Raw genomic sequence first — 27,002 nt, forward strand, 5'->3', positions numbered from 1 at the left:
GAATCCCTACCTGTCTGTGCTTTCTTCATGAACCCTTTCATGATACAATCCCCTCCATCATCTTAACATATTCTGTGCAATGTAAACCTCCATCTTTACTGAGTCCCTCTCATCTTCAGTCGCGATGCCCAGCAGTCCCCCGTGATTTAATCCTAGCCTAATCACGGGACAATTTACAATGCCCAATGAATCTACCAAGTGGTACATCTTCGGACGGTGAGAGGAAACCAGGGCACCCGGAGGAACACACATGGTCACGGGGCGAACGTACAAACTTCTTACGGGCAGCGGCAACCTTTTGAGTTAGCTCCTCAGTCTGGTCTGATCCTGGACGTGAAATGGAACAAAACATTCTATTGAATGCTGCTATAAAATTTGTAGGATCTTTGCTCTTCTTGGTAATTCTGGCAGCAGAAATGAGTCATGAATAAAACAGGTTACCAACGTTTGAGGAAAGCAATAAACTGACCAGGTAAATTAACCTGTAATTGTGAACAAAGTTGAGGAGCACTTTCATCAAAAAGAAGAAACAAACAGTGGCCAATTTGATTTCAAAATGGGGATTTTCCATTTGACTGGCATCCTTTAATTGAGGAACACAGGAGACTCTGAAGATCAACACACACAAAATGCAGCAGGTCAGGCAGCATCTATGGAAATGAACAGATAAGCGACGATTTGAGCCGAGACCCTTCTTCAGGATAACAAAAGTGGGGGAGGAGAAAGGGGCTCGCTGGAAGGCGTTAGGTGAAGCCAGCCGGGTGGAAAAGATGAAGGGCTGGAGAAGAAGGAACCTGATAGGAGAGGAGGGTGGACCATTGGAGAAGGAGGAGGGTCCCACGAGGAAGTAATAGGCAGGTGAGAAGTGGCTTTACCTCTGAATTTCTTCAGGTGCTAGAAATCCAGAGCAATACACACAAAATGCTGGGGAAGCTGTAGCATTTTGTGTGTGTTGTTTTAATTGAGGAAGTCATACCACTAGCAAAAGATAAGGTCTTGAGTTCCTTGTGAAGGGTTACTATTTGAAATTAATACAGTGGGTATCACAGAGAAGAAATGAAAATGGATGAGAAATAATTGCAACAGAAGTAACGTTTACGGAGGAGATGTTGGACTGGGGCAATGAAGTAAACTAACTGTTCTGGAACACGGCGTTAATAGCTGCTACTGTTTTTGATGTGAATAAATGATCATAAATTAGTATCTAGGCAAGCAACTTAGAAGTTAGATGACAGTGGCAATAAAATATCAAACAGGCAAGTGTAAAAATGGTAGTGTGTACTCTGAGTAATTAGACAGGAATTAAAATGAAACTGTTCTGAATAATAGTTTCCATGTGATGGTGGTAGATGAAGAGTAAACGTTGTGGTTAATTTGTATGTTTTGTGATTTTTATCTCATCTCTGCGGCATAAAAGAGCTGCCATCAGCTCATTGACTGATAAGTATCAAAGGACTGAGTTACAAGAAGCAATAGAAAATGTATCTTGTTAATGATTTTAATAAGAAGTAAGAACATGAATGCATTCAGAAAGATTAATAATAAGACAAGTTCATGATTGCATAAAAGGTAGATTAATGAGGGAGGAGCTCTTCAAGTTAATATGGAAAGATTAGTTAGGTGTTTGGAAGGGCCTCCTAATTTGTGTATTCTTTTCTAATCCTATTGAGGGATTTTTAGTTTAATGCATTTTTAGACAAATGTGAGCCACATCTGCTGGTTTTTAATCCATTTTAAAAACTAAAAGGGGCAGCTTTAAAAAACTGATATCCTCTTAAAAGTAAAGTAACTAGCATTAACTATGTTAGTTCTGTACACATTCGACTTACCAATGCAGAAGTTCATGTGCTAAACCCCCTTCTTTCTGGGAGTTCTTAAGATGGGTAGGAAAGTATTGGCAATCAGGGAAAGTAGATAAAATGTTTTAAAAGAACGTTGACTGTAGGATATTTTTTGCCAGGTTATCATTCGTTACTTTTCTGGAGGCATGTGTGGCTATGACAAAGATGGCAGCCCTATATGGTATGATGTAATTGGCCCTCTGGATGCAAAAGGGTTGATGCATTCAGCTTCTAAACAGGATTTTTTAAAAACAAAAATCCGAGACTGTGAACGGCTGCGAGAAGAGTGTATTAAACAATCAAAAAAGGTAAGGAGTCTGTTGGAATTGAAAATAGAAACCATCTGGATAAGCAGTGCAGAATCATGAAACTTTCTAGTTTTTTGAATTTAGGCATAACGTTAGAAATTTGGAACTCTTCCAGGTTAAAAGTTGAATTATGTTTAACTCTTAAGGAATCTAGTACATTGATTTTCATTTATTATTAATGCTGGAATAATCATTTTAGTTTTGAATGTTGAGCAATTGAGGATTTTAAAAATAAACTTTAAGTAGTTACTTTTATTCTAGTGAAGGAGTTTAAAAAAACAGAACAAAATCATCATATAAAAGATTATGAAAATATGGCATTCTAAATATGCTTCAGAAATGATGAAATCTCCACATAATAACATCAATGAATGGAGGTTTCAGGTTCATAAGCTTAAGAAAGAATATTCGTTAATCAAAGTCGCAGCACTCTGGTTGCATCATAGGGATCTGGTGCATTGTTCTAAATGCAGGCAAATCTGATCCATTACAATTTCAGAATTATTTTATTCTTAGTATGACTTTATATACTGTCTTGGTCAGGCACCCTTACAATCTGTCAGGAGAGAAGTACCCAGTTTCGCTGTAGGTTCTTAACACAAAATAAAAGCAACAATGAGGTGAGAGTGAAAGTAGATAACATTGTTGGGATTCATTAATCCTCATCTCAATTTCTCTCCTCTTTAGCATAGATTAAAATTTGACATTTAGTAACTAAGGCACAATTTTTCATGTATAGGTGTAGTCATATATAGTTCAGTCCAATTTAACTGTAGATTGCACTGTGAACTTAAATGTTTTAAAGAAATGCCTCTTCAGATTTCTGTTATCTGAATTGTGAACTAACTATTTTTTTTGCTGTATGTTTACCGTACGAGTCAATAGTGTCTAGGGTAAGAAAATATGATCATAGTGAATGAAGTGGAAAAAAATTGTTTATTTCCTGCTATGATCATACATGAAATCTGTATCTAATTGTTGAGCCTATGTCTTTGTAGCCTTCTTGGCTGTGTATGATCCTTGAAATCTCTTTTGGTTTGGTTTTAAAGTTGTGCTTTTGACCTGTTGGACATTGGCGAGACCTGTTGTAAATTGAGGGGCACTTTCATGAAGCACCTTCGCACCATCCCCCACAAATGGGACTTCCTGGTGGCCAAACGTTTTAATTCCCATTCTGACGTGTCGATCCTTGGCCTCTTCATGTTCTAAGATGAGGCCACCCTCAGGGCGAAGGAGCAACACTTTGTATTCTGTCTGGGTACCCTCCAACCTGATGACATGAATTTCAATTTCAACTTCCAGTAAACAAATTCTTCCCCCCCCCCACCCTTACTCTATTCCCCACGCTGACCTTTTGCTTTTCTCACCTGCCTATTGCTTTCCCTGGGTCCCCTCCTCCTTCCCTTTCTCCCATGGTCTACTCTCCTCTCCTATCAGATTCTTCCTTCTCCAGCCCTTGACCTTTCCCACGCAACCAGCTTCACCCTTCACCTTCCAGCTAGCCTTCTTCCCCTCCCCCCAACTTTTTATTCTGGCATCTTCCCCCTTCCTTCTCAGTCCTGAAGAGGGATCTCGGCCCGAAACGTCAACTGTTTACTCTTTTCCATAGATGCTGCCTGGCCCGCTGAGCTCCTCCAGCGTTTTGTGTGTGTTGCTGTGGATTTCCAGCATCTGCAGAATTTCCTGTGTTTGTAAATATTGCCAATTCTGTCAGTTATAATGTCTTGAGCTAATATTGAATCTCATTATGCCAAAAGCAAGTTATTAATTTAAATTACACTTGAACACCAAAAGAGAGTTCCTGTTTGGTATAATAAGAAACTGACATGGTTGACAAATTAATTTCCCAGCTAATATTGATTCTGTGATTTTTTTCTTGCAGCATGGGAAGCATATTGAAACAATCACAATGATCTATGACTGTGAGAATCTAGGAATGAAGCATTTATGGAAACCTGCAGTTGAACTGTACGGAGAAGTAAGGCAACATATAATTCAGCATGTGAAAAAATCCATTTGTACTGAAGAATAACGTTTAAACGATACTAATCCAAGGTTTCTGATAGCTTGTTATATAAACCTTAATGCATTAAAAGGTGATGTGTTCATAGGCAGTAATCCAGTAGCTGTGACTGGTAATTTCTTTGAGAAAGGTGACAATGATAGTAACTGAGTGGATCATGGAAAATAATGTGTTGTATTAATCCACATATAATTTGTCACCTGATTCTGGAGGTCAGATTACAATGGTACTATAGTTTTCTAATATTTATTGGTGAGTTCCGTTTGAACTTGCTTTACCTGGTATAGAATTATCATATCATACAGTGACTATCAATATGCACAAAGGTGTTAGGATGTAACTTGCTGCCTCAATTTCAAGTTTAATGTCATCTGACTGTACATATATACAACTAAATGAAACAACCGTTTCTCCAGACCACAATGCACCGACACAAGATGTATCACACACAGCACACAAAACAGAATATTATACTATGAATAAATTAATAAAATATTCAACATGCATGTAGCAAAGCGCAGCACAGGTAAACAGTAAACAGCTCGCTGTCCCAGTGACAAGACCTCAGTGGTGGCAGGGTATTCATTAGCCTCACAGTTTGTGAGGAGACGCTGTTCACCAGTCTGGCAGTCCTAGTCCTGATGCTTCTGTACCTCCTCCTTGACGGTGGTGGGTCAAGGAGATTGTGGGATGGGTGGTGGGGATCCTCAACAATGCTTGATCTCTTTGCTGTATGTTGCAATACATTAAAGAAAAAAGGCTGGGTGTACAATCCCTGCTACAACAGGGAGTGTTCTAGGTCTATTGTGAGGTAAAAGTGAACGGACTGGTCTCCTAAACAGACATTGACTGAAGCTAATCAATCATAACTATTGTGATTTAACCAGGTACTTACCATGTTTGAGGACAATTACCCTGAGGGATTAAAGTCATTGTTTATTATCAAAGGTAAGCTGTTTTAGATTGACTACATTCCCACATGGGTGGAGAATGCTTGCGAATTTTCTAAATTTGTGCCTATTTATGGTCTAGATTACAGTAAATATATTTTTAAGAAGTATGAATTCCTAAGATTTCTCATGTGAGTACAGAAATTCAGATTGGTTTATTGTCCTATAAACCAGGGTGCAATGCAATTCTTTGCTAATGCGATAAAACTCAAAGTACAAAGTGAATTTGTTATCAAAGTACATACTGTATACTGTATGAGACCATATACAACCCTGAGATTTGTTTTCTAATGGGTGTACAGAGTAAATCCACGAAGCACAACAGAATCAATGAAAGACTGGACAAGCAACGGATGTGCAAAGGACAACAAACTGCAAATATGAAGGAGAAAATAAGTAATATTAATAAGCAATAAGTATTGAGAGCATGAGATGCAAGTGAGTCCAAAGGTTGTGGGGACAGGTCAGTGATGGGTCGAGTGAAGTTATCCCCTCTGCCTCAAGAGTCTGATGGTTGAGGGGTAATAACTGTTCCTGAACCTGGTGGGGCTCCTGTGCTTTCATCCTAATGGCAGCAGTGAGAAGAGAGCTTGGCCTGGGTGATGGGGGTCCCTGATGATGGAGGCTGCTTTCCTGTGACAGCACTCTGTGTTGCTGTGCTCAGTGGAGGAGTGGGTTTTACCCGTGATGGATCCACTACTTTTTGTAGGATTTTATGTCGAAGGGCATTGGTGTTTCCATAGCAGGCTGCGATGCAACCAGTCAATAAATTTTCCGCCACAGGTCTATAGAAGTTTGTCAAAGTTTCAGATGTCATGCCAAATCTTCGCAAACTTCTAAGGAAGTAGAGGTGCTGCCGTGCTTCCTTCATAATTGTACTTATGTGCTGGGCCCAGGACAGGTCCTCTGAAGTGATAACATTGAAGAATTTAAAGTTGCTGACTCTTTCCACCTCTGATGAGGACTGGCTCATGTCCAGTTTTTCCCTCCTGAAGTCAACGATCAGCTTTTTGGTCTTGCTGACATTGAATAAAGGGTTGTTGTTTGGCACCATTCAGACAGATTTTCAATCCCCCTCCTGTGTGCTAATTCATCACCACCTTTGATTTGGCCGACAGTGGTGTTGTCAGAAAACTTAAATATGGCAATGGAGCTTAGCCTCACAGTGGTAAGTATAAGGTGAGTAGAGCAGAGGGCTGTAAACACAGGATTATTGTGCGTCTGGGCTGATGGAGATTGTGAAGGAGATGTAGCCAACCAGAGCTGACTGGGGTCTGCACGTGAGGAAAACAAGGATCCAATTGCATAAGGGTATAGTGTTGCCAAGGCCTTAAAGCTCATTGATTAATTTTGAGGGGATGGTAGTGTTAAATGCCAAGCTGTAGTTGATAAAGAGCATCCTGATGTATGCACCTTCGCTGTCCAGGTGTTTCAGAGTTGAGTGAAGAATCAACTGAAGTGGCATCTTCTGAGGACCTGTTGTGATGGTAGGGAAATTGGAGCAGATCCAAGTCACTTCTCAGGCAGGAGCTGATGTGCTTCATCACCAACCTGTCAGAGCACTTTGTCACAGTAGGTGCAAGTCGTACGGGATGATAGTCATTGAGGCAGGTTACCATGTTCTTGGGTACTGGCATAATGAAACCCTGCTTAAAGCAGGTGGCTACTTCAGACTGCCAAAGCAAGAGGTTAGAGATATTGGTGAACACTCCAGCCAGTTGATCAGTACAGGTCTTTAGTACTCAGTCAGGTACCCCATCTGGGCCCGATGCCTTCTGTGGGTTCACCCTCCTGAAGGGTGATCTCTCGTCAGCCTCAGCGACTGAAATCACAGGGTCATTGGGGGGGCTGTGGGAGTGATGTAAGCTCATTAAGTGGTTGCTGCTTAGTAGGACAATGACCATTTTGGTTGTAAGTGCCCACTTGTAATTTCTATAGCACTAGTGGCAAAAAGCTTTGGGCATTACTGAATCATTCCTACTGGAAATAAAGCTTTTGCCATCTGTAGAAAATGAAAAAAGAAATAGTTTAATTATAAACCAATGACTAGGTTTGTGGTGGAGTCAGAAACAGTGAGAAGAGAAATGTGAACTGTATGAATACAGTTGCATATGAACAATGGGATTTGGCCATGTTCCAAGCTCCTCAGTGCTTTACATACAGCGGAAGGTGTATAAGCTTTGATTGGTGTTTAGATAAAAGCACTTCTTTAAGCTACTACTCAAATTTAAGTGTCAGCCTGCTGAATGGAAAATAGCATCTCTTGCCTCCAATAACAGCCTACATTTATGTAGTATCACTTACGCATTAGAATATCCTGAAGTTCCCGGAGCATAAATGCATAAATAAAACTTCAGTACAGTGCTAAACAAAGTTAAAATGGTTAACAACTAAAGACAGCATTCCCATATACCCCATTCTGTTGCCTTTCAAGGAAGGTAGAGATTGTGAGTTTGGGAATTGTCAAAGACTTGATCAAATCCTGCATTTTGTAAGCGGTACACACTATAGCCATAGTATGTAACCAGTGTAGGTAATGAATGTGTAACTAGTGAATGGGCTGCTAATCAGCTGTGCTACTTGCCTTGGATGATGTTTGTTGTTGAAGAGAGCAGCTTCAAAGTTTGTGTTTTATATATAGTGCACTCTGATGATTTATTCATTGGAGGAGCTTTTGGCTAGTTTAGTTTGGATGGCGGGGTGAAGATAGATTCTTACCAAAGGAGGTGTAAGGTGCACCTTCCCTCTGCTGGCCTGCAGTTCATCCTTGGGCAAGGTGTAGCACCTGCTTAGCCCCCCGATCAGGGTTACGTGATGCCATGGGAGCAGGTGGTGGATGGTCGTACGAGCAGCTGGTGCATATCATAAGTCCTGGTTATGTGACCGTTGACACCAGGCAGACAATCTCTGAAGAGTATTGATAATGGCTGGGGTCACCTGTCTTGTAATGACACCACCCAGAAGAAGGCAAAGGCAAACCACTTCTGTAGAAGAAAAGGCCAATAACAATCATAATCATGGAAAGAGAGTGATCGCCCATGTCATACACCATGGCACATGACAAACAAAGTGATTAAATTATTCGATTAAGAGACTGGCAGATGCCTCAAGAGCAACAGGTGAAATTAAATTAAATAACTATATAATCCAGATTTAAAAGCTAATATCAAGAATAGTGAGAATCAAAATACTGTATTGTCAAAGAGATCTATAGGCTTTATTTGACCCAATCCATACAGTGTTATTTGAATGAATAAGCACACGATTATCTTTTATGATGAATGGGGATTGCAGGACAATGTTTTGATGGATCATGTAAGAGTCCCATGGGTGTTCTTTCAATAATGGGCTGATAGTCATTTTCACTCAGAAAAGATTTTGTGATAATTGATTTTACTTGCTGTTTATGAAATACCTACATTGATTAAACGTCAACAGTTTTATTGACTGTGAAGCTCTTTGGGATAGCTTGAGGATGTAAAAGTGATTGTGCCTATTCATTATGTTATTACATGCTCACTCAAGGTGAATTACTGTAATTCTGCTAATTATTTTTACACGAGACAGCACATTGTTGCAATGATCCAGAATGTGAACGGATCAGGCATGGATAAAAGATAAGTTAAACTGTTTATTGGACTACTACTACTTACTGAGTCAAACTGCACAGAAGCAAGCCCCTCAGCCCACCATGTCTATTCTCACCATCAAGTACCCATCTAATTCCTTAAACCAGCACCTGGCCTATATCCTTCTCTGCCCCGGCAATTCAAGTCCCCGTCTCGATACTTCTCACCATTGTGAGATACCTGCTCCACTACCCTCCCAGGCCATGCATTCCAATATCTAACCACTCTCTGGATAGAAATCATTGCTCCTCTGAACCCCAGTAATCCTCTTACCCTTTACCCTAGAGTCCATGGGGGAAAAGTCTCCAGCTATCTATCTATTCCCCTTATAATTTTTTATGATATTAGGTCCCCCTCGGTTTCCTCTGCCCTAAAGAAAGCAAATACAGTCTGTCCAGTCTCTCCTTGTAGAGGAAACATTCCAACCCAGACAACATCCTGATGGATCACCTCTGCAGTCCAATGCATCCACCTCATAGAATGGTGAATGTGTACAATGGAGAATAGGACTCTAGTACAGCTTTGTCTATAATACTACAACTGTCGCTTGACTAATGCTTTACAGAATTATACCGTATCTTTCCTGTTCTTGTACTCTTTGCCCTGTCTAATGAATTCAAGCATCCCATATGCTTTTTCAGTACCTTAACAACCTGTGCGACCACCTTCAAGAATATTAGCATTTGTATACCAAGTCCCTCTAAGGTCCCACCCTTCACTGTGTATGTCTTATCTTTGTAGTCCTCCCAAAGTGTGTCATTGCATATTTATCAGGATTAAATTCCATCAGCAATTGTCCTGCCCATTTTACCAACTCAGCAATATTGCTCCGTAGCCTAAGATAATCTTCCTCACTGTTACCAACTGCAATTTTTATGTCATCTGCAAATCTTACTTTCTAAATTCTTTTAAAAAAATTGTTAAAATGTATGACAATTAAGGCACGAAGGAATGTTGATGGACCTTTGGGTTCAAGTCCATTGTTTCCTGAAAGTGGCAACACACATAACTAGGCTAATGAAGAAGGTATGCTTGCTTTCATGAGTTGCGGCATGAAATGTAAAAGTTGGGATATTACTTTCCAGCTTTACAAAACTTTGGTTATTCAGCACTTGAAGTGTTATGTGCAGTTTTGGTTGGAAAAATGTGGTTGCACTGGAGAGGATGCAGAGGTGATTCAACAGGCTGCAGTCTGAAATTGGAGGATTTTAGTTATAGGGAGAGATTGGATAGGCTGGGTTTGTTTTTGCTGGAGCAAAGGATGCTGCAGCACATAAAATGATAAGAGTTATCAATAGGACAGATGATCAGAATCATTTTCCCATGGTAGGTGTATCAAAAACAAGAGGAAATAGGTTAAAGTTGAGAATAGTTGATAACTGAAAGTGGCAGAATTACAATGTTTAAGAGGCATTTGAATAGAAGGATATGGACCTAATTCAAGCAAATGTGAGCAGGCACTCAAAAAGCTGAGGCAAAGGGCCTATTTATGTTCTATTACTCTATGACCCTCCTCACTCAAGTCTCCACCCTCTGGTACTGTTGCTGTCTGAGAAATGCTGTGAGAAAACCACATTCCTGGCCCAGAATTAAATTTCAAACGAAAATATTTACTTAGATCTCCTCTTGTCATAATTTCCAATCCATGACTGTGTTGAGCTTTCTTTGATTTAGAGTTGATATTGCGTGCAAGCTAGGATGCATGTATGAGTGCAACTTTGTTTGGGATTTATCAACGGCAGAAAGAATCCAACTGAAATAAAACCAGAAAATTTTGGAAACTATCAGCGAGTAACGTGAAATCTGTGCATAGAAAAACTGGGAAAGAGAATAACAATTTAGCCCTAAGCTATCCCACTCTGGGTGAGCTCACTTAAAATCCAGTCCAGTGTCTGGAGAATAATGCTGAACTGCAGTTGCTAATGGGAATCGCTGTTTTCAGGAGACATGAAGAGACAAATGTTATGTTGGTTTGAATTATTAACGGATTTTCAGTGTTTTGGTTACTAACTCTTCCTGTGTTTTTTTTTAACAGCACCAAAAATTTTCCCTGTGGCCTACAACCTTATAAAACATTTTCTTAGTGAAGACACGCGCAAGAAAATCCAGGTTCTAGGTGGTAAGCTTCTTATGCGATGGTTATTGCAAGCTGTACATATTAGTCTTTTAATTTGAATGTCAAGGTATAAATTATCCTGAACGTTCTAGAGGTGTATTTGGAGGAGCTATTGAAGAAGCCTTAGGAAGATGTAATAGTGCTTCTTAAGCAAGGTACTGGCCCAGGTATGCAGTGTTAATGGTAGGGTAATGAATGTTCAAGGTTCTTAAGGCAATGAATGCCACCCCATGACATTCATATTCATTATTTCATATTTCATATATCAGGCTTTCTTATCAAGACAAGAGACCATTGAGAAATTGCCGACACTTCAAACAATCCCATTCGCCACTTACCCTGCTACAGTCCATTGGCATTATCATTGTTACATCTTCCACCATTAATAACCAGGCAGAAAATGCCAAAGGCCGACTGTAGTGAGTGACTCACAAAATTCTTCACCACTTCCAAGGCACAGAGGGCCGTAATGCAAAGTACTCCATTTCCTTTGAGTGAACAAAGACTAGTCCGGAGCTTGTAGAGCTGCTACCTTACTGATCCTTTGACCCAGATCCAGTCCTGACTTCCGGTGATGACCAGGGGAAGTCATTCTCCTTGCGACTGCATGGATTTTCTCTGCAGTCTCCAGTTTCTTCGCAGATAACTAACTATATGTAATGGGCTGTGTTGATCAGACCCTAAAGACCTAAACCAATTTGGGTGTCCAGGAAATGTAGTAATAAGCATACCAGCACAACGAATTAACTTAAGCTTAATTTATTATCATAAAACAGAAAGTACAAATAAACCACACTAAATACTATGTAGCAAGCTACAAAAATTTCAGGCTCACGATTCGTAGTATCCACTTGATTGTTGCTGTGGCTGGGGGAAACTGATTATCACTGTTGTCGGGGGAACGCCAAATTCTGACCCATGAAATCACCCCGGGTCCATCTAAGGCACCAGTCTTGATCTCTCAGTCGAGGTGAAGTCCCAAGAACCAAGCGAATATGCCTCAATAAATTGGGTTTCAATCCATCAGCATTGAGAGATGCGCAGAGACGGATAAGCTCTTCAGTCTTTTGTTCTCATGCCACTAATGCCCAAGTCCAAAAAGAATCCAGCCGCTGTTAGCAAACACGTAACAGACCTAGAGTGCAAGAAATCGCAAAGAAGAGAAAATCTGCAGATGCTGGAAATCCAAGCAACACACACAAAATGCTGGAGGAACTCAGCAGGCCAGGCAGCATCTATGGAAAAGAGTACAGTCGATGTTTCGGACTGAGTCTAATATTTTTACAAAATCCTGCCGAGTCTAATATTTTTACAAAATTTAGTACACCACAACACACTATGACATGTAGGTTATTTCGTTAACTGGTCACTGTAAATTGCCCAGGGGTGTTGGTGAGTGGTAGAATCCAGAACGATTGAAGAGAATATGAGGAAAATAAAGTGGGGTTGCATAAATGGATGCTTGATGGTCAGTGCAGACTTGATGGGCCAAAGGGCCTACTTATACACAGTGTGACATTATAAAATGTGGCCTAATTAGTTGGAGCATTGCCAAAATGTATGGCAAAAGTAGAGCAGTTTGTGATGTAGGATTCATGGTCACATTGCTGTCATTACTGGATGTCTTGAACTTACTTTAAAGCACAGTAGCATAACAATAAATAACAGTTCTTCTTACATGCCTTCCAATGCATTATTAATTATTCATCATGGAAATCTGCTCCCTTTATTTTGCTGTGTTTGAAGCAGACTCTGCTGGACAAACCCCTTAAAAGGGTTATTCTAAGTAAAATCTGATTTAATTGGAACAAATAACCCAGTAAACACTGCGATTGCCAAGGTATATCCGGAACAGCAGCAATCACATTGTATATAGTCATGTGTAAGATCTTAATTCTACAAAGGATCAAGGGTTATCCAAAGGTTTAAGAAATACAGTGATTTATTTGCTCACATGAAGAAGTGACGTTTAGAATAATGATCACAATACAGTAAGATTCAGTTAATCTGGCATGCTTGGGACTTTAGTGTACCGGACCAAATATATTTCAGACTATTGGATGTTATTTTATTAACACTTCACGCTTTAGTTCACACAGTAAAAAGCAGGTGTATGTAACAAGACAAGAAATAAATGTAAAGGGATAATGAAACCAGGGACCTAGAGGGTGGGGAGGGAGCAGAGGACCTGGGACTCAGTGAGTGAATGGTGAGTGTGACCAACTTCACTTGATGAGCCTGATGCCAAACCACGGAGATGTCTGAGTAGTTAGACAGTGGATCATCAGAGTTTAACAGTACAATATAATACTTTTTTTTTCTCTCCATTCCTGCTGAAGGATCCCGGCCCGAAATGTCGACGGTACTCTCTTCCATAGAAGAGAGTGCCTGGCCTGCTGATTTCCTCCAGCATTTTGTGGATGTTACTTGGATTTCCAGCAGATTCTCTCTTGTTTGTGATATAATGCATTTGTCATAGTTGTTTCTATGAACCCATCCACTTTTTGCTCTATTTTTGCCCTACTTATAAATATTTATATATAAAATATATTAATAATTTATAGTTTTTTGTTTATCAATGTACGGCTGCCACAAAATAAGGAATTTCACAACATATGCAGTGATATTAAATCTGACTCTGATTCAGTTTGCTGGTTTTCAGTGTTGAATAGAGGCAGCAACAATGGTATTGTTGATAATCCTTTTGATTTCCATTAAACTGTTAACGCAAAACTAGCATTAGTTGCACCAAAGTGGCTGTGCTCTTTTCATCATGTTTGCATGATGTTAAATGCTCAATTTTGAAGAGTTAGTCTGTCCATCACTCTCTTAATTATTTCACTCCATTAATAAACCAGGCACAAACGGCCAACTACCAGCCATCTAAATAACTGCTCCCTAACTTTACAATGTAGTTAGAGTATACAGCTTTACTCAAGTGGTCAGAGTATATCCTGGTTGGACGATTCCTTTCATAAGACCCAACATGGGCCTTGATAGAGTGGATGTGGAGAGGATATTTCCTATGGTGGGAGAGTCTAGCACCAGAGAACACAGCCCCCAAATAGAGGGGCGTCCTTTTAGAATGGAGCTGAGGAGGAATTTCTTTAGCCACAGGGTGGTGAATCTGTGGAATTTGTTGCCGCAGCAGGCTGTGGAGGCCAAATAATTCGGTATATCTAAGGCAAAGACTGATAGATTCTTCATTGGTGTGGGCATTAAGCAATACGGGGAGAAGGCAGGAGATTGAGGCTGAGAGGAAAAATGGATCAGCCATGATGAAATGGTGGAACAGATTCAATGGGCCAAATGGCCTGATTCTACTCGTATGTCTCATGCTCTTAATTGACTTGACTCTGACTGGTTTCCCTTTACTTTTTCTGTATCCTTGGATAATTATCTTATCTTCTCAGTGGAAATGTGACCTCTGATGTCAGGGGCACAAACCACTGCTTTTATACAAAAAGCATCTGGAACACCACATATAACATAGAGCAGTACAGTACGGCGCAGTACTGACATTTTGTGGTCTGGCATGCTTTGAAATCTGTGGTGTACATCTATACAGTGTGTTGGCGAGTGGCCAAGTGGTTAAGGCATTCTTCTAGTGATCTGAAGGTCGCTAGTTCGAGGTCTACATGGCAACCCACGTGCAGCAAAAATTCAGTTTCCCCTATTTTTACCAGTACCAGGATGAACTCGCCCTTGACTGTGGTTGCCTTATGTGGGGATTGCGAGTTGTACTATCCAAGCTGAGAGCCAAAGTGTTAGAGGAGCTACAGGCCGGTCATCTAGGTGTGTAGATGAAAGTGTTGGCTCAAAGCTTTGTCTGGTGGCCTGGGTATAGATCAGCAGATCGAGCAGCTTGCCATGCACCTTTTGGGATGCCAGCACGTCTGGAAGAAAGGTATACAGAACTGTCAGAACCACTTCCTACTGTCCCAGAGTCATCTCCTACAAGCACCACAGAGGAGGTCCAGAACCTGAGGTTGCTTACGGCCACAAGTCTCACCTGCGCTATACTTCAAAAGAACAGTTCTCCAACTTAGTAGAAGATGATTGCAGGCAATTTCTATTGTCTGAATTTTCAATGGACCAGTGGGATGCAAGGGTGCTGGACTAAAATGTTATAACCCGTTTGGTCAATACTTCTGTGCAATAAGTATTTCAGACTTTCTTACCATTAGTTCTCACAATTACTCTATACTATATAGTCTCTAATCTAACTTTCAAGATTGTTTCATTTATGCCACAGTTGAAATGAACTTTTAAAAGTCAAATATATTGCTGGGTCTACAGTCACCTGTAAGTCTGATGGGGTCTGTATCACAGATTTACTGATTAGTTTCCCTGATTGATGTTATGAAACCTGATAGTTTTTGTACACAACGATCTGAGGTTTAATGGGCACCATTATTGAGAATACATGTTTTTTTAAGAAAATTGGATTCATTTATTTATATTTAAATTACCTAGTTGTTATGGTGAGATTCAAACTCATGGCCTGATGAAGTGCCTTGGTCCGAAATGTCAACTGTTTATTCTCCTCTAGAGATGCTGCCTAACCTGCTGAGTTCCTCCAGTATTTTGTGTGTGATGTCCCTCCACCAATGTTTTGATTTCTGGCTTCTAGTCTACCAAGTTTAACCACAGGCTCCTGTATATAACATTGCTGTTACACCCAATGTTCTCAATCCAATTAGCCATCAGTCAGTAAATCGACAGTTTCACCAACAAGCTGGATTGGAGGAATGGAAGGAAGCCAAAACATTACCCAAACTGACAGCCAACCCCTGTTATGAATATATTGTCCAGGTTAATTTGTGTAGAAGAACTATCGGTGAAAGTGCAACATGATGATTCAGTTCAGTCGTTCCATTTCAGCAGGGTCAGGAGTAAATTAAGTCATGTTGTAAAAGAAGTGCTGCAGGCCACAGCCTTGTTTTGCTGGCCACAGGGTCACTTTGTTCTTTTGAAAACAGTCCCTTGGAGACAAGAGAAGGTGGTCTGACATTTGCAATATAAAGAGCCAAACTTCGATGGGGAACACACGTGATACCCATGTCCTCCAAAAAGAAAAAAGTGCGGTGAGGTCAATCCAGATCATGTGACGTGAGGATTGATGGGATGGATAGTGCAAGAATAACTGTGTGTTATTGGGCCTTATTCTACTCCATGGGGGTGATAATTATTGGGAAGATTGTTTGAGCAGGTGTTAGGCAAGGCTCATGTGGTAACGTACCTGAGGCTTCGGGTCGTCAGTCAGAGAGAGCTGGGTTTCATGTGGATGTCAAATGGATTCTAGAAGTGCAACGTGAAACTGTTTCTTTGTGAAATTGTAGAGTGTAATCTAGTTTTATACCAATCCTGAGTTATAAGATCCTCACAATCCAATAGAGGCCTGTGACCACCTTGTAATACAATAACTTAAGTTTTATATTGAGGCAACATTAACAATCATTCCCTTTCTTTTGAACCTTTTACACTGGAATGTCTTCACCTCATGTTGGGATTTGAACATACGAACAGCTCCTCCTGGGCAAAAACACTTCCAGGCAGATGGGGGCTCAGTAGTGAGCACGTTCATCTCTGGCAGGAATGTGTCACAGCTAATTTAAAAACAAGTGACACTGTTTTATCTGTGCAGACCTGCAGCCCAGTCCTCAGTCCTTGTGTACTTTGTTTGATTGGTAGGTAATTGGAAGGAGGTCCTATTACAAAATATTGATGCAGAACAACTTCCTCTTTATTATGGTGGAACTCTTACAGATCCAGATGGCAATCCTCGGTGTACATCCAAGGTAATTTCTTTATTCCTTTTGGAGCTCCTTGTGGACAGAAGAATACCCACTGATTTTGAGAAGTGCTATCTATGTTGTACTCTTTGAAGAATCTAACCCAAAATAGTACATTTTTCCTCAATAAAATCCATATTATTATTACTGAAAAAGACTTTTGATTGATGTTCATCTTTGTTTCAAGTTACCAAACCCATACTCCTTATGCCTTGTTATTCTTATCCTATTAGTCCTGTTATTTCATTAAAATAAATCTCAGAGTCCAGTTAGTTCTAATACACTATGTCCCTGACACAGATCTTAAAAGATGTTCAATGTTGTATTCTAGATTTGCTGTGCAATATAAATTAGTTAACTGAGAAATGACACTTCCCAAGCTGTGTATATAAGCATTGCCTGTGTTGGTATGCCTTTTTATAGGGTGGGTGGAGAGGGAGATTTATAGAATGCGTTGGGTAAGCAATATTCATAATAGTTTAAACTAAGACCTTTGTTGTGTCAGTGTAGTGCATCCAAAATTGTTCTTGTGTCGTATTTCACTATACAAAAACTAACAAGTATCGTTAGTGTTTGATATATTTGTATTTGTCTCTGCAAAGAAATTGGTACGTTTAGTCTAACCAGTCTGGCTGGTATTTATATTCTGTCTAACCCTAACTTTTCACAAGTCTAGTTCCATTCTGTCCACTTTAGCATTTCAACTTTCACTTTTCACTCCTGTAAATACCTAGTTTCTCCTTGGAATGATTTTGTAGAAATTGACAACTCATTAAATAATGTATTCATTTATGAACAAGTTTTAGTGTTTCTTTTAATCCTTAAATTCAGTTAATTTTACTGTAATCTTACATCCTATAGAATAGGCACTAACAGTTTCAATAAAATTTAGTTATATAAATGAAAAGGTGATAGGAAGCATGCAATTGTCTGTCACAGAATCACTGATGCAATAACTTATCTAATGATAAAACGGGAATTTACACAGTTGCTCATCAGTTGATGAATTCCAGATTTTGATTGTGCCGCTAGGCGAGCAGAGGTTCTGTCCCACGATGAGAAAAAGATGACTAAACTTACCAATTGTCCATTACTCCTTCTGTCTCTGGGGCAAAGCTGTCAACATCAGGAAACATATAAACTTGAGATTTATGATGGAGTGTAAGATTAGACAAAAACTCCTTAACCACACCAATAAAGAATTATCCACTGGAATTCTGATTAGTTTTAGAGGAAATTTATGTATATATAAGTTATCTTTTCAAATCACAACTATGACTCACTTTCAAAGATTCTTCATATTCTTGATATTTATTGTTTGTTTATTTACTTATTCTTTCTTTGAATATTTGCACAGTTTGTTGTCTCTGTATACTGCTTGTCCACCCTGTTGGTGCAGTCTTTCATTGATTCTATTACGGTTATTTCCTGCAAGAAAATGAATCTCAGAGTTGCATATGGTGACACACATGTACTTTGATAATAAATTTAGTTTGAACTTTAAATACTTAAGTTAAATTTTGAAGCACCAATGGCTTTCGTGTGAACATGCTTAAGTGTGAACATTATCAGAGAACTGCAGCCAGATGTTCAAATTAAATGCCTGCTCAATGGTGAATGTACGGAAATGTAAATTAGGAAATCCATAAAATAAACTCGCAGGAAATAAACATCTTTGAAACTTTCTCACTTTACTTCAGACCTGTTGGTTTTGAAAGTACTATCTTTAGAAATGGAAGGAAAAGTAGACTTGGTTGAAAACATGTTCTAGTTAATATTTAGAACAAATTAGTTTTTAAGACTAGTTATTGATAACTAAATCTGACCATAACATTTTGCTGTAGTTAATAAAGGAGCAGTTTTGGGCAATTTACATTCGTGTAGTGCGGGAATGCAGTGGCCAGTTTGCAAATAGCAAGTTCCCATACAACAATTATTTTAATTATATAGTTTGAGAAATTGATATTGATTATGAAATCAAGGATAGCTCTCCTTGGTTTTGATATAATGCCATGTAATCTTTTACATTCATCTGAAAGTGGGGAGAAAAAAGCTTCAACACCTAATCCAAACAGTAGTATCTCCAACAGTGCAGCACTTCCTTAGCATTGCATTGGATTGGCAGTGTAGCTTAATTCCTTTTTCCTTGGAACTATTCTTTGATATTATGTTTAACAAAAACCCTAAGCCTCTTAATTGAACTAGAGCAAAAATTAGACCGAATGTCAAAGATGCAGGAAGATCATTCGTGTGAAGTATTTCAATCTGGTAAATAGCATGGATATGCAAATAAGCTTCTTTTGTGAGGAACTTTTAACATTGCTGTTAATAAAAATGTAGAAATAGTATTTAAAAAAATGATTTCTATTTACATGATTCCTTTAAATTAGAAGATAGGCCCAAAGCAACAGGACAATAAGATGGTATGTGTACAGTGTTCAGATTAGCAAACATGCATGCTCACTTAAAAGTTGACTCTAAAAATGTCAAAATGTATACAATTAAAAATCTGTGTTTCTTTAATTAGATAAACTTTGGTGGTGATGTACCAAAGTCATATTACATCCTTGACTCTATTAAACAACAATATGACAACATAGTCACAGTGAACAGAGGATCTTCCTTTCAATCTGAATATGAGATTCTCTTCCCCGGCTGTGTTTTGAGGTGAGATTAAGCCTATTGTATTATTTGTATTGAAGTTCTGGGCAGAATAAATGTTCTTCCATGATACTCAAAATGTATGTTTTTTGTATCCTGTATCAACAATGAAAACTCTTCCTGAAGATCATATCAAAATGATAGAGAAACTCTAAATATTGCTTAGAATTTAAAAACGCAAACACGAGGAATTCTGCAGATGCTGGAAATTCAAGCAACACACATCAAAGTTGCTGGTGAACGCAGCAGGCCAGGCAACATCTCTAGGAAGAGGTACAGTTGACGTTTCAGGCCAAGACCCTTCGTCAGGACTAACACTTAGGACTAACAAAGTGTCGAAGGGTCTTGGCCCGAACGTCGACTGTACCTCTTCCTAGAGATGCTGCCTGGCCTGCTGCGTTCACCAGCAACTTTGATGTGTATTGCTTGGAATTGTTGCTTTGTCTTTCGATACATATTTTTCCATTTCCCCCCCACCCCTATAGAAATACCGTTCAACTCTCTGAAAGGCTATTGAATGCTCATAGACAGTGGCTGAGTTTGAATCTTACCCTGCACTGACACTTGAATCTTAGCACCTCTCACAGTTAAAGTTCTTATCTGTTAGATAGTGAGACACCTATTGCGCAGTCAGATAGAATGGAAATTTTTGCAAAACTGTTCAGAGCTGGCAGCTGTGAGCAAAGAATTCTTCACTTGTTGCTAAGGGGAAGAATAGTAACAGTAGCAGAATTATGTGGACTGGAGTGTCAGTAGAATTCAAATTACAAATTTATTATTTACTACAGCTTTAACTCATGGTTATACTTACACAATGACTTTTAATTTGTTATACATTGTTTTTATTCAGTCAATACAGTAGTTCTGAAAATATATTTTATTGAATTAGTACTATAATTGAGAAAAGTCAACATCAAATTAAGGGGGATGACAGGAAAATGTCCAAAAACTGAATCACTCTGAAAAAACGAGTAGTAGGTATATTGATGGAAATTCCAGAACTTGTGTTGCAGATAGTCAAATATCCATGAACATCTGTTAATGGTGTGGCAACAAGATTATGGGATGCACAGGTGGACAGAGTTAGAAGAGTGCATTTCATGGAAGATTATAGAACTGAAGAATATTAAAGGGATAGAGAAGTTTTGAAATACAGTGGTGAAATTGTAAATATAAAGCGGTGGGCTGTTTCATGGCCTCTGACTTCTTATTCTGGGTTTCTAGGTGGCAGTTCATGACTGAGAATGCAGACATTGGGTTTGGTGTATATCTGAAGACAAAGATTGGAGAACGACAGAGGGCTGGTGAAATGGTGGAAATGGTTGCCAACCAGCGATACAATAGTCACCTGGTGCCTGAGGATGGAACACTCACTTGCGTGGAACCTGGAATCTGTACGTCAGTAAGCTTAACAATGATGTGCCTTCTTTCAATTCCAAACCAGATCCTTTCAGTGTTTTCAGGTCCCAGTTACTGTAGTACTTCTAAAAACTTTTGAGTGTATTTATAATATCTAGACATAGTGTATTTACAAAATTTGATAATACTTGATCATCAACATTTACAGTTTCTAAACATTTTCTCCCACTGATGCTTAACTGCTTATAATAGTAAGGCACGTCCAGGGCATTGTTCTTGGACCTATGGTAATGTTTTGATAACTTTGATTCCATTGTAGTCAAAGGTGGCAATGGGATTGTATTCTTTATTGTTACAGTTGACAAAGCATGTTGTACTTTTAATTTTTTTAATTGAAAAAAGAAGTATCTATGGATGGTTTTTTATATACAGTGGATTCCAGTTAATTCAGCTATCAGTTAACCAGGGCACCTGCTTATTTGGGACAAGTCTTAAAGAACTAAAATCGAGAAAGTAGCCGGGATTCGCCTTGTTTATATGGGACACTCTGCCACTTAATTAAGACAGGACACAAGGGTCCAAAACGTCAACTGTACTCTTTTCCATAGATGCTGCCTGGCCTGCTGAGTTCCTTCAGCATTTTGTGTGTTTTAGTTTCTGACTAGCATCATTTGCCTGCAAATTCGGTGGCCATCAGACACTGTGCTTAAAGTGAACAGTTTTTAAATGGTGTCTTTTGCACGTGTTTGTGTTCAGACAGCAGAGATTTTTGTCACTGATAGTTTGCTAGCATTAAGCAGCAAGACAATTGAGAACTGTTTTGCTCACTGCAGTTTCAAGCATTCAAGCATGGAGATGCCAGAAATGGCCAGGAGTGAAAATGAAATGACTGCACTACTTCAAGTTAGGAACTACAAAGAACTTCAAGGCACCAACAATCACCTTGAATGTTGCTATAAATGTGAAGATTTGGAGGATGCAATTGTCGACAGCACTGTTTGAAGGCAGTCCATTATCTGCACTAGGTATCTATGCTATGCTGATTTTGTTCATTTACAGTCAATCAAAAAGAACACATCAGCATGCACTAGATTAAATCTGCCATCGATAACTATTAGGGACTAATACACAAGTTTTATAGGATTGTAGTAGTTTTGGTGGTGTTCTAATTTGTTCTGTATTTCATTTAAATACTTAATTTGTTACTCAGTTAAATGGTAGCTTTTTAAAAACTATTTCCATGAAGGTTCAGTTATTTGGGGCAGCTGCTTATTTGGGCCAAAATATATTGGTCCCAAGGTCTCCCAATTAACTGGAATCCACTGTATGTGCAGTGGTTTCTGGTTAGTTGGGCTGTCGGTTAATTGGGGCAGTCACTTATTTAGGACAACTCTTGAAGAACAAAAACAAATGAAGCAAATAGCTGGGGTTCTGTTCATTTGGGACAGGAGACTGTTGTCTAACAGTTTCTAATTAGTGTCAGTTGTTTGCAGGTCGTGTGGCTGGTAGACACTACATCGTGCCTAGAGTGAAGAAAAGATAAGATAAAACTTTATTTGTCCCAAAGGAAATTATTGTTGCAAGGTTGCACCATCAGAAATATATACTTTAAAATACAAAATATAAGCATTGTGGTACGAAAGAAACAAAATGTGCATTAAAAAGTCATCGTGCAAAGTACAGATGTGCACTGAAACCATATACTTATATACTTAAGGAGGAGGAGTTGTGGAGTCTTGTAGCCACAGGGAGAAAGGATCTCCTGTGGTGTACCTTGGTGGAATCAGTCTGTACTAAAGGTGCTCCTCTGTTTGTCCAGTATGTCAGGGAGGGGGTGAGAGGAATTGTCCATCATGCTCCATAGCCTCTGCAGCTCCACTCAGTCACAACCACCAGGGAATCCAGTTCCATCCCCAGAAACCTGTAATAAGCAGTAAGACAATTCAGAACTGGTTTGCTGACTGTGTTTCAAGCATTCAGGCTTAATGGTCAAAGGTCCAATTTCATGTCGGAGAAATGTATACAATATACATCCTGAAATGCTTTTTCTTTGCAAACATCCACAAGAACAGAGAAGTGCTCCAAAGAATGAACGACAGTTAAACGTGAGAGCCCCAAAGTCCCTCCCCAGTTCCCCTCCGCGCATAAGCGGCAGCGAGCAACGATCCCCCCTCCCCCCACCAGCAAAAAAAAGCGCATCGGTACCATCACCGAGCCCGTGTGTGTGCTAAGCAATAGCAAAGACACAGACCAAAGGCTTCGCATTTCATCCGACATTCAACAAACCACAGGTTCTCTTTCTCCTTAATAAGGGAGAGGGAGATGTCCCCCATTTTCACAGCGAGCGGGAGACATAACAACAACCCGCTGGTTTACAATGTTAAAAGTCCATTTCGTCGCTTGTTTTGAGCTCTGTGTCCAAAGGTAGCAAAGATCTCGGGTCTTTGGGCCCACAGCGAAAGATCTTCCAGCCTCCCCGACGACACACGAGTCTCCTGCTGTGACACCGATCCTCGCATCTGCCCGACTCCGGAGCCCCAAGATCTTAGGCTTCCGAATACGATCGAGACTCTCAGGCCACACCCTTGGCATGTCAAATAACGGCCAGTCGTGGAACCCCGATAACGGGTCCTATTCCCACAAAGAACCGAAGCCTGTGTGTAACTCCAGGTCAGGGTCTTCAAAAGAACCCTGAAAGGGAAAAAATAAAGATATTAAAGGTGAAAATAGAGCTGCTTCCGAAGATGCAAGCAGAGGAGTTGCCGTTAGGCGCCGTTATCCCTCCTAAAGAAACCATAAAAAGCCAGGAGTGAAAATGAAACGATTGCACTCCTTCAACTTGGAAATTACAAAGAATATGAAGGTATCGATAATCAGCTGAACATTAAATGAAAATGAAGATTTCAAGATTGCAGTCGTCATAAGCAGTGTTTGAAGATAGTCCACTACCTGCACTAGGTGTCTGCGCTGATTTTGTCAATTTACAATCAATCTAAAGAACGCGGCAGCGTACACTGGATGAATTCCTCCGGTGATAATTGTTGGGAACTAGTACACAACTTTATATTACTGCAGTAGTTTCAGTAGTGTTCTAATTTATTCTGTATTTCATTTAAATGAACAATTTGTTAATCAGTTAAACAGTAGTTTTATTACATCTTTTTAAATATTTCTATGAAACCGGCTAATTGGGGAAGTCACCTAATTTTGCTAAAATGTATTGGTCCTAATGTGTCAAGATTAACTGGAATCCACTGTGTATATATGTATAAATACATATGAACCTTTAGAAGATATTTAATCTAGTCCTTTATAAGAGACTATTAGATGAAGTTGAAGCTCATGGAATTGAATGCCAGTTCATGGGTTGGCTGGAAAACTGTCTGAGTGATAGAAGACTGACACTAATGATAACTTTTCCTCATTACATCTTGAAACTATCTGGTGTCTGAAGAGGTTCCCTTTCCTTTCAATCCTGATGCAGTGTCTTAACCCAACATATCGACATACACCTTTTGCCTTTGCAGATGCTGCTTGATCCACTGATTTCTTCCAGGATTTGGGTTTGATTCTAGATTCCAGCATCTGCAGTCATGGGGTCTCCCTGGGGACACCACATGTATTAGCAGTTTGGATGATGGGATAGAAATCTGCAGATCCAACCTTGTTAACAACACGAGAACGATGATGTTGTAAACAGCAGATTGTAAAACTGCAGATAAATATTGAACAGTTTGGTCAATGGGAATGTGCAAAGGCACCCACCTTGGACCCAAATAGAACAGATACTTTCTAGAGAAATAACTGGAACATATGGAGATCCATAGAAACTTGAAGATCATGGACTGGAAAAGAAAATTATCAAAAGGAAAGGAATACTGCCGTTCATATATTTAGAGGTCTAGAATAAATGAAAAAAAAGTTCTTGTGACAACTATCCAGAGCCATGATTAGACCATATCCTGTGTACAGGGAAAAGTTTTAGGTGCCAGACCTTATTGGTCTTATGAGGAAGTGTGACGTAGATTTGTGAAAAATACTTAGAATCCTAGCAGTCAAATTACAAGAAAATAATATGCAAATTTAGGTTGAATTCCTTAGAGTGTAAAAGATTGTGGTGTGATTTAATTGATATAACACAATGGATCTACTTCACTGGCTGAAACACTGGGGCTAGAATTCATTGTCTAAACAGTGAAGTTAATTTTTCCAGAAGTGAATTTAGAGCATAATTCTGCAAAGCATGGTATAATTTGTGGTAGCAAAGGGTGGGGAAGCATTTTCTGAATGACAAGTGATCAATTGTTAACTTTAAGCATGAATCTGGTAGATTTTTGTTAACCAAAGTAATACATGATGATGCGAGTTAAATCATAGCTCAACCCTAATTTTATTTAATGTTGGGCTGAGCGTCTCTTTTCTGTAATGAGTTCTGTTGTGAAAGCAATCTAATTGTCAAAACAGCCATCATACTAGTTAGGACCTAGGCCTTAGCCTGCTGACCAATTCATTGATTAATTCTTTCTGTAGCGACCTCATAAATGTAGGCAAAAGGCTGGGTGAACTACTAAAGCAAGCCAACTACTTGTTTTACAAGTTAATGCCTTCATTTAATTGATAGGATATCTGACCACTCCTAGGAAAATGCTCAGTAAACTTTAGCATAAAATGTGGTATTGGGACTATTGTTGGTATTGGGTTTTCTGGGACAAGGAGAGGTCATTGTTTCATTTGCATTTGTGATGTCCTCCACCAATCTACATTTTACCTTTCTCAGGATGCAATTGGCTTACCTTCACAAGATGTCCTATTTCTTGAGACTACACCTTTATCCTACACAAAGATGGCCTGAGGATCCTTTACTTACTCATTCAACAGCCAGCCATTCCACTTCATCCTTTACATTCCTTCATCTGACTGAACTTATTCATATCTTGAATAACTGTTCCTTTAACTCCACTCATCTTTTTTCATTATAAAAAGATTGAATATGAAATGTGCATCTCAATAACATCTTCCCCCTGCACTTGCTTCTCGTAAAGACTCTATTCTCCCAGGTTCTCTCTCTGCATCATATCTCTTTTCAGTGTCTCTGAGATGTTTTCACCTTTCCTTAACTTGTCTGTCAATTATATCTCTATTTCTCCAATTCTGCTATCAACTTCTTCTGTCTCTCCAGATATCTCATGTAGAATATAGCCAGGGTTCCCCACTGTCCTCATCTTCTAGCCCACCAGCCTCCAAGTTCAACAAATCATCCTCCCTAATTCATCTCACTGTCATTGAAAACACCTCCTCTTTTAGCATTCCAAAAGGACCCTTCACCTTGCCTCCCTGGTTTGCTCTTCCATCATCACCAGCCACTTCCTTTGTCTCTACACTTTCCACGCAGCTGTACTAGTTATAAGATCTTTCCCACAATCCAAGGATCTGTATAGTCTTTTCAGCTGAAGCAGCTTGCACATCTTTCAGTTTAGTGTATTGCATTCAGTACTCAAAATGTATGAACTTCTGCGCTGGAGTATCCAAATGCAGCTTGGGTGTGACCATTTTGCAAAATTCTTCCTTTCAGTCCATGTGGGTGACTCAGCTTCCAATTGCCTGTCACTTTAATCCTTCTTCATAGGGCCTCTGCCCCTTCCCTCTACAGTCCTGACGGAGGGTTCCGGCCCGAAACGTTGACTCATCGTTTCCACGGATGCTGCCCGACCTGCTGAGTTCCTCCAGCGTGTTGTCAGTGTTGCAAAAGCATTGTGTCACTTGAGCAGCTTTGGTCTCCACCCGATCACAGAGATGACTCCTTTTGTCCTTACGTCTGTATCTCCCTCTGCAACTTTCTTCTCTCATTTGAAAAAAAAATATTTGCAGATATGTTAATCTAATACAAAATAAAATGATTGAAAGACTCGTCAGGTTATGCAGCGGATGTTGAAAAAGAAATCTAGTTAAGATTTCAAGTCAAAAATTGGGGAGAGAGGAAACAAGCTTGTTTTAAATTGCAGAGGGTGTGAATAGAACAAAGGAAAACACAAATATGAAGGGAAGAAGTGAAAGAGGAACCTCTGAGGGTGATTCCACAGCCATGTTCAATCTAGTTTCTGTTTCACTTGGTGTATAGTTTCACTTGTGCTGGCAAGCGCAGAGGAGCTGCTGGTAGTAAATGTAATTAATTTTTTAAATTAACTAGATTAAGGTTGGGTGAACTATGGGATGTATCAACAAAATCCCTTGTTTACTGTTTAATGCTAGGAGTAGAATGTTTAAACTGCAGGTTATGCTACAGATGAGGAAATGGGTTTAAATGGTATTCTTGAAATCTG

The 27,002-nt window shown here is 39.5% G+C and overlaps 1 protein-coding gene across 1 annotated transcript in view; it reads left to right on the forward strand.

The window, feature by feature from the left end:
* The window catches only part of sec14l8 (SEC14-like lipid binding 8), a 62,618-nt gene that overhangs the window by 28,948 nt on the left and 6,668 nt on the right, over positions 1-27,002 (forward strand). The window contains exons 6-12 of the mRNA XM_072247696.1: positions 1,961-2,149; positions 4,032-4,127; positions 5,060-5,120; positions 10,787-10,870; positions 16,562-16,668; positions 19,190-19,329; positions 20,548-20,717. Of these exons, the coding sequence (XP_072103797.1) occupies positions 1,961-2,149; positions 4,032-4,127; positions 5,060-5,120; positions 10,787-10,870; positions 16,562-16,668; positions 19,190-19,329; positions 20,548-20,717 (847 nt within the window). The remainder of the gene's footprint in view (positions 1-1,960; positions 2,150-4,031; positions 4,128-5,059; positions 5,121-10,786; positions 10,871-16,561; positions 16,669-19,189; positions 19,330-20,547; positions 20,718-27,002) is intronic.

The sequence above is a fragment of the Mobula birostris genome, chromosome 31 (assembly GCF_030028105.1).
Source record: "Mobula birostris isolate sMobBir1 chromosome 31, sMobBir1.hap1, whole genome shotgun sequence".
Taxonomy (NCBI): domain Eukaryota; kingdom Metazoa; phylum Chordata; class Chondrichthyes; order Myliobatiformes; family Myliobatidae; genus Mobula; species Mobula birostris.